Source organism: Mchenga conophoros, linkage group LG3, assembly GCF_057382185.1.
Source record: "Mchenga conophoros isolate Kocher_MC1m ecotype Shallow Benthic linkage group LG3, M_conophoros_male_GT1.1, whole genome shotgun sequence".
Lineage (NCBI taxonomy): Eukaryota > Metazoa > Chordata > Actinopteri > Cichliformes > Cichlidae > Mchenga > Mchenga conophoros.
In genome coordinates this window covers 29,658,786-29,667,124 of record NC_140528.1, presented here as the reverse complement: position 1 = coordinate 29,667,124, position 8,339 = coordinate 29,658,786, and the positions used below count along the sequence as shown (strand labels likewise).

General features: G+C 47.3%; 1 protein-coding gene across 4 annotated transcripts; it reads left to right on the top strand.

Moving 5' to 3' along the window:
• Positions 1-1,442: 1,442 nt before the first annotated feature.
• Positions 1,443-6,846, top strand: LOC146578062 (uncharacterized). 4 transcript variants are annotated; one of them, XM_085256720.1, is made up of 6 exons: positions 1,443-1,590; positions 3,517-3,860; positions 3,948-4,085; positions 4,194-4,517; positions 5,599-5,925; positions 6,261-6,846. In XM_085256720.1, exons 1-6 carry the CDS (start codon positions 1,517-1,519, stop codon positions 6,338-6,340), a joined length of 1,287 nt encoding a protein of 428 aa, XP_085112846.1. In that variant the 5' UTR covers positions 1,443-1,516; the 3' UTR covers positions 6,341-6,846. The 4 variants fall into 4 exon arrangements, with proteins under 4 accessions (XP_085112846.1, XP_085112855.1, XP_085112850.1 ...); XM_085256729.1 differs by lacking the exon at positions 1,443-1,590 and adding an exon at positions 1,682-1,943; XM_085256724.1 differs by lacking the exon at positions 1,443-1,590 and adding an exon at positions 1,961-2,217.
• The last annotated feature ends 1,493 nt before the right edge of the window (positions 6,847-8,339 follow it).

The following is an 8,339-nucleotide window of genomic DNA, read 5'->3' as shown; positions in this document are numbered from 1 at the left end:
GTCTCTCCTCTCCCATGACTGTTTCCAATCATTCACACTCACGCTTAGAGCCAATATAGAACCTAGACTGGATTCAAACCTTCTTGCTAAGAGGCAGCAGGGCTAAACTCCTGCATATTTTATTACATCATTTCAAAGATGTGGATTTTAGTGGTCTGCAGAGGTGGGAAGTAACAAAGTGCAAATACTTTCTTACTGTATTTAAGTAGAATTTTCAGGTACCTGAGTAATTCTTTCTCCCTTATTTTAAGCACTTTAAGTGTACTTTCTGCTTACATTTTCAAAACAGGCTCCTTACTTTTGCTTTAATACATTTGGGTTGTTTCATGTCACTGCGAGCCTCTAAACATCAAAACGATCTGAGCCTAAACAGGAAAACCCATTTGCTTATCAATCAGACGATGTCACATAAAATGATCCTGTTGCGTACAGACAAATCAGAACCAATCAGAACCAGCTAGCTCCACATGTCACATGCAGGAGGATAACTTGCAGTGATAATAATAATAATAAAGTGTAATAAGGTCTTTTTTTCCTATTTGTAAAAGGAGAGAGTATAATTTTTGTTGTTGCTGTATGAAAACAATAAAGATGACTCTATTCTACTCTATTGTGGGCTAACGGTGAGCCAGAAACGAACGCTGGATCACTGGATTATATGTGAGATCAGATGTTCACTGCTCACCAGCGTGGAGGCTTTTCACCTGAAGGTCTCCTCCTCTTTCTTCATCAGCTTCTTCCTCTTCTTCTTGCTCAGGTTCAGCCGCTCCATGATCTTATCGTAGTTGAAGTGCTTGTGTTTGGCGTCGGCGCCGTCGTCCCCCATCAGCAGAGCGAAATCAGCCTGGAAACACATGCAGACGGGTTTATATGCCGACAGAATCTGATCCAGGACCAGCCTGGCTGTGACCACTCTGACCTTCTGTTTCAGAGCAGTCAGCTGATCCAGGTGTTGTGCATTGACATTGTTGTGAGGTATTAATAAAGGTCAGAGGTGAACAGCTAAGAGCTGACATCAGTGATGTTTGTCTCTGAACAGGAAGCTGAGGACACACTGGGTCTGATGGACGACCTTCATCCTTCACTCTGCTCCTCTTCTTCTTTGTTTCTCCTGAAGCTCCGTTATTTGAGGGATTTTAATTAGTCACTAACCCACGCACAGGATAACTCAGTCCACTGGCTCTGAGGGATTACATGTAATGTTACCATGCTCTGGTACTTCCTGCTTCTACTCCCTCATATCTGACGCAATATTACCACTCGTGATCTTTGAGGTGTGTTTTGTTACGTGTGAGCTGCTTCAGTGTGATTCTATCTTTTATTTTGTTTCCACTTTATGGAAATGAATCCACCACAGAAGTCCTCTACAGTCTAAATCAGCCCCACCTTTCCTCCACCCCGCATACCTGGAACTCCTGCCCCAGGCACATTCCACCACACGCGTGATCCCCCGGGAACTCCCCTGAAACCGAAAGTAAACCACGTCACAGTGGGCGTGGCGTGACGAAGCACCGCTATGAGAGCTGTCGGTGTTTTGCTGTGCTTTTCTGTGTTTGCGGGAGTCTTCATGGAGGATAAAGAAGCCCCACGGTAAGAAACCCACTCTTATCCTCTTTGTGCGCACGCGCGAAGACCGGCGTAACTAAAAAGTTCAAAGGTGAGAAAGCCGACAGGAAAACGCTCTAGCTAACCGTCCCACGGCAGCACACACAGCCGCCCACAGACTGGCCTGTCGTGTCTGTCTGTGCAGGAGCCTCCTGACACACACACAGTGGGTACAGACGGGTTACAGACCGCGGTGCAGTGATTTGTGCCGTCCGCAGCTCCCTGTGCGGCCTTCACGCCGCGGATACAATCAGCTCCCCGTGACACACGCGAAAACCCGAAACACAGACACGTCTCTGAGCCCACGAGACATCCCTGACGGAGGAGGAGCCCTTCATGTGGGGAGGCTTCATTGATGGATGAATGTAGCATGGAGTTAGCAATGCTAGCAGCTTGTGCGGTTTGGCTGTTTCTAATAAAGGTTTTACAAACGGTTGCTGTGGCTTCATTAGTGACGTGAGGCTGTGATGACGCTTACAAGTCCTGGTGAGACAGGTTGTTCGTGTTTGTGGCATGTGTGGGTAAAGCAGGGCGTGACGTCAGGTGATAACAGATGTTTCTGCTGTGAAACCTAAGAAACACGTCCCTGCTCGTGATGATACCAGCTCTGAGGTTGTTATCAGCGTCAGACTATTTAAAGTACACTTTGTGTCTTTGTGTTGTGAGGTTTGTCCTGGATTCATGATGACCTTTGTGCTTTTAGGTCATTCCAGTGTCTCGATGTTTCCTGTCTCTTTGTCCTCAGCGTCTCCTGTGGAGGTCCGTCCACTCTCTGTCCCCATGTGTCCCCTCTCGCTCTGCGCTTCGTCTCTGTGGTTGTTCACCTTGTCCAGTGTCAGGTTTATATGCCTGAAGTCTCTGTCTCTGAGCTGTGTTTCCTGTTTTATTTTGAAAGTCCCTGGTCCAGTACGTTATGTCACCTTGTTGTGGTGTCTTCCCTGTGTGCTGTGTGCTCTCTGATCCTAGCCACAGTACTTCTTACTTTGTATTCGCTTCCTAAATTCCTCAGTTTGTTAGTTTTGAGTCCAGAGTCCTGGTGTGCTCACAGCCGGCTCAGGACACACCCAGGAGAGGGAACGGGACCCAGCAGCCTATTAAAGCCCCTCTGCTGCACTGGGCTGTCGTAAAGGTATAATGTGTGGTTAATACTGCAGTCTGCTGTTACATGTGTTACCCTTTATAATCTGCTGTATGTAAAGTACTGGCACCCCTCAGCTTCCCAGTAGATGCATCTATCGTACAAATGGCAAAATCCTAAGGTGACCTCTGACCTTGGGATGGTCAATGATGGTCCCTGATTTTCAAACTGATCCAAGATGAAGCTGCACCATGGTATCAGTTTGGAATCCTACGACTGGACCGTCAGTCTTTTATGGCTGATGAGTAAAAAGGGTGCACTAAGACAAAGCTCCTACACTTTTTTCAGCTGGCTTGAGTTGTTTGAAGTCCCATGTCTGTGGGTCAGTTTCAAACATCTGTCAGGGTTTCTCTCCGCCTGGTGCTTTTTAAGGCAGAGAAGCAGCAGCATGAAGGCTCGGTCTTTGTAAGTTCCTGGGTTGTTTTCTTATTTGGCTGTAGTTATTCAGCCGGCCAGACGAACCCTTGAATAGAAACAACTTTGGTGAACATGGTGAACATGAAGTCATTGATATTAGAGATAAACAGTATTTAAGAGCTTGTGCAATAAAAGAAGAAATAACTGTTTTCCAGCTTAAAACCAGAGTGTGGGTGACGGTTGGTGGATCACTGTTATTCCCAGTTTTTCCTGCTCTGGTTCTTTTGGTTTTGCCTGCTGAGCTCGATCGCTCACTGGTGCTCATCTTTACATTAGTAAAGTGTTTGCAGTCATTCTCTGTCTCACGGGCCTTAAAAGCATCACCGCTCTCACCTGTTTCCTGTTTCTCCTCTCAGTTTTCAAGCATGCCTCGGGCTGGAGGTGTATGAGGGGGCGGAGTCTGTCATGCTGCCCTGTCAGGTACCAGAGGACGTTTACCGGGACGCCACAGCAGTGGTTTGGGGCCGCAAGGACCTCAGCAGCCCGACAGTCCATCTGCGTCTGCAGAGCGGGGACGATCTCACGAAACAGAACGTTATTTACTTCAACCGAACGTCGATGAGAGCCGACGCTCTGCAGACCGGAGACCTCAGCCTCACGCTGAGGAAGCCCGTAGTCAATGACACCGGCACCTACACCTGCACCACCCGAAGATATGGACAAGATCAGAGCAAGACCCATTTGCAACTGAGGGTGGCAGGTCAGTGCTGTCGATAAAGGTCAGAGGTCAGTCATACTCTGAGAATGTGCTGGGTGATCTTCAGGTTGTTTGTGTTTGTGTGGACAGAACGTCCTCCTCCTGGTCCCACTCCTCCTCCAGTCTGGCCCAAAGTTCTCTCAGGTGTCCTGGTTCCTGTGGTTCTCCTGGCTGTCGGCTTTGGGGTCTTCATGTACTTTAGATATAAAAGGTTAAAGAACAAAGAAGGTATGTGTGTTATCAGAGCGCTCCACGGACATCAGTCAGTGTTTATGATGACATACAGCATTTACCACATGAGCATGGAGCTCATGTGCTGCTTCGTTCTCTTCTCAGTCGTTCAGGTCACAGCAGAACCAGGTGATGAGTCGGTCGTGCTGACCTGCAGAAGCACCGTTCAGCCCGATGGTGCTAAAGTGGTGTGGAAGGACAGGAATGAGAGGAAGGTGCACGTATGTCAGAAAGACTCTGAGCAGCCTGAAAAACAGCACAGACGCTACAGAAACCGAACAGAGATGAAGAAAGAGCCGCTGAGGACCGGAGACCTCAGCGTGACCCTGAAACACCCCACAAACACCGACAGGGACACCTACACCTGCACCGTCTACAGCAGGGAGGGGAAAGAACTGATGGAGAAACAGGTGGAGCTGAAGATCAAAGGTCAGTGCTGCAGATACAGAGGCTTGGATATTGTTATTGACAGCTATTTTGTCACAGTGCGTGTCTTTGTCTGTCACACACCTGCTGTGCAGCAGCTCTGTTATACTGACAAACACAGAGGCCATCTTTGTAGTTCCTGTCAGACTTCATTAGGTCTTCCTGTTTGCTCACTGTTAGAAATATGAGCAGCAGTGGACTTTGATGGGATGTTACGGTGCAGGCTTGAACAGCTGCTGAACAGATGTGAGTTCAGGGGAGCGTTGTCGTGTTCTCAGAGGAACAGCAGTGAGTCTTTGAGGAACACGATGCTGCTTTCTGTCATTTGTCTGATGAGTTCTATCAGCGATGGAAACCAGAGTCTGCTACTGATATGAGAGGAAAGCAGGAACAGCTGATACTGGACGCTCCTGCCTTCATGTGGTACAAAGCAGGACTGCACTCTACTCTGAATCTTAAACATGTGTAGTGTTCACTGTGAAAGCAATTAGAAACAAATCAGTACATAAATAATGACGGTGAGTTATATAAAGGCCAAGTGAGGCACCAGGACTCTAATCAGATAGATTTAAAAACAACTGGATAACAGTATCATTTCCATTTGTCAGGATTCTTCATTGTTTAGAGTGAAAGACGTAATCACACTCCCATGTATGTACAGCAGGGCCTTTTCAGCATGTTGGTGCTGCGTTTCTGCTGATGTCCAAATCTTTATGAAGTTATAAAATCAACCCTGTTTATAGAACAGTTCAGTGCGTTTGTGTGAAGAAGAACGATAAAGCTTGTAGCAAACCTGGTGTTGGACAGACCTCTTCAATGAGTGTGTAGATGAACTGCAAACATGGCTTCTTAGTAACAGTGTAACTGCCTTTCACTGATCAGACATCTTCAGGCCCTCGTCTTCAAATGACTGACTGGGACCAGCATCGAGATGAAGCTGGTGACTTAGTGGTGTTGCTGCTGATGTGATGCTTCTGTGGCTTCGTGATGAACACGTGTTTCAAATGCTGCATAAATTAAAATTAATTGACAAACATAAATGCCGTGTCTTCGTACAGCTCATGTTGTGCTGTTGTCCTCTCAGAGTGCCAGGTGGAGGTGGTGGAGGGGGCGGAGTCTGTTCTGCTGCCCTTCAAAACCACAGAAAACCTGCCCGGGGACAGCGATGTGGAGTGGAAACGCCATGAACCCGAATACATGAAGGTCTGTGTGTATGAGAACGGCTCTGACCGGCCCGACAAACAGGACGACCATTACAAAGGTCGCACTGAGATGAACACTGACCTGCTGACCACCGGAGACCTCGGTCTGACCCTGAGACAGCCCACAGTGAAGGATGCTGGGAGATACGCCTGTGAGGTCAACAGCAAGGAGGCCTGGAGATACAAGAGGGTGTGGCTCACAGTCAAAGGTGAGTTGTAATCGGTGTGAATGTGTCGTACTGTCCTATCTTTACATCAGTTCTGTCTGTTTGTCAGTTAACTTTAAAAAAGCATTTCAAGTCATAAGAAAGGACATCGAGAGAGCTGTGCAACACACCTTTTGTTTTTATGCCCTACGACGTCACAATGATGCTACATAGTTTCACTAAGTCAGACACACACAGCTTATAGAAGCCAAAGATTTCAGTACACCGTTTTAGTCTGCAATGCTTCCGGGTCAAAGGTCAGCATGTAGCAATTAAAACATCAAAGTGTTAGTTTAGCTCCGAGTGTTTGTTTGTGACTTCTTGTGTTTCCTCTGCAGGGACAGATCAGGTCCAGGATCCAGCCGAGGACAACAAGGCTATTGAAATGGCTCCTCTGATGGACCAGCAACCAGCTTAATCTGACTGGGCTCTGATCATGGATCTGACTGGTCTGTGAGTCAGAGGGAAAACACCAGTAATGGGCTGAAGGGGATGAAGAGGGGACGATGCTGAGTTCCTCCACGTTCTGTGAGGAGGTTTTCTGTTCACACAGCTGAACCCTGCAGTGGCTGTAGCTCGGCGCACTCATGCAGCAGCAGCTGTTTGATTTGTTACCACATTAGCACAAACAACACTCATTTTTTACTTACACATTTATATTTTACTTACCCATAATGCCTTGCTGTTCAGGTCTCAGCTGTGACCTGGGTGCTGTTTAGTTGATGTTTGGACCTCATGTCTGCACGGTCTCAGAGCTCCTACATGTGTGAGGCTTTAGTGTTGGCTGTGTCTGTGAAACTGCACGAAATATAAGACAACTAACACTTTAACATACATGTAGCTAACGAAGTGTACGACGAAAAAGAACAAAATGTTTCTGTAAAATGCTGCTGAAGAGAAAAGAAATAAAGTCCATCATCTGTCTCTGTCTGATGTATGGACATTTGTTATTCTTTACACAGTTAATCACTTTGGTTCACTCCTCACAACACCTCAAAGTGTGGAGGAAGCAGTGGCTCAGATAACCAGTCGTTCCAACCAAGGTGTGGAGTTCATGTTCAGACAGTCTGAAGACACGTGTGTCAGGTTACCTGTGGATTCAGAATATGCTGTGGGTGTGGATGTTGAGCTCACACTGACTGAAGACTGCTGGCTAACAGCTAACGCTGCATGAACTCCTGCACGGCGCTGCTGACCGTGTCCATCCCATAATGACCTCAGTGTAGCATCCTGTGATGTGTCCAGCAGGAAAACAAAGCTCAGATCAGGCATAACGATGAGTTCACTGCACACAGACGCCTCCACAGTCACAGATCTCAGTGCAGCAGAGCATCTTTGGTAGAGTGACATCATAGCCTGTGCAGCCTGTGTGTGATGACATCACATTAGCATGGACCCAAACCTCTGAGGATGTTTCCAGGACTGTGATGAGTCCGTGTCATTAACAAGCAAGGGACCAGGGTGCCGGCACGGTGTACCTAATAAAGTGGCCATCGAGAATGCCTCTGCGCGACGTCTCCATCTCAAGTGTCTCCAGCAGGGGGAGCCGTCTGATCCTTTATTGTCACAGAGACATGTCACTGCACACACTCATGGCCACTTTATTAGGCACACCTGTTCCGATGCACGGCAGCCGCTCTGTGCTTGTGTACCTAATAAAGTGGCCCTGTGTGTGAACCCACAGTCACAGGAGACGAGTGTCTGATATATTTGGTTTTACAGACGAGAGAGAACACAGAGGGAGAATCTGTGAAGTCAACATCGAGGCCCCACTGAGATGAAAGAAGAGCCACTGACAACCACAGACCTCAGTCTGACCACAGTGGCGTCTGCATCCTTAGACAGAGAGAGACAGAAAACTGACTTTGTCAGAGGTCAGTAAACACATCACAGAGGTCATTGAGAAGCAGTGCATGATGGGAAGATGAGTGACACAAACTAGAAGCGCTCTGTCACAATCTGTTGAGAAATCGTCTAAGCCTGGTCGGCAACCTGCGGCTCTTTAGTCCTCAGTGCGGCTCCGCGTGGTTTGGGAAAATAAATGAGAAGTATTTAGCTGAAGTGTTTATGTGTATATATGTTTATGTTAGCTCCTTTTTCACTTGCAGTTCTAAATTGGAAGATTATTGTGATTTTGAAATATAAAAATAAAATTATATTCTATTAACTTTTCATCGCTCAAAATAAGCGTCACACTCGCGGAAGCCGGTCTAGCCGCCGAAGCGCCTGCATTTATCGAGACTTTCAGCCCCAGGTAGGCCAGTTATGGCTCTTCAGATCCACATTATGTCAGCAGCTCCACCGTGAACTATGTTAAAAACAAACAGCGCTCACGCCTCACAGACGACAGCTTACAGTCCTGCGTAAAGATGAAGTGCCTTCGTACAGACGCTGTGCGCAGAGGTTCAGGAGCAGAA

What these genes read in the sequence shown, in the direction of transcription:
- LOC146578062 (XM_085256720.1), top strand. Translation starts at nt 1,517, where the DNA reads ATGAGAGCTGTCGGTGTTTTGCTGTGCTTTTCTGTGTTTGCGGGAGTC. An exon ending in GAGGATAAAGAAGCCCCACG is followed by an intron (nt 1,591 to 3,516) that starts GTAAGAAACCCA and finishes TTCTCCTCTCAG; the next exon opens with TTTTCAAGCATGCCTCGGGC. An exon ending in GGTGGAGCTGAAGATCAAAG is followed by an intron (nt 4,518 to 5,598) that starts GTCAGTGCTGCA and finishes TTGTCCTCTCAG; the next exon opens with AGTGCCAGGTGGAGGTGGTG.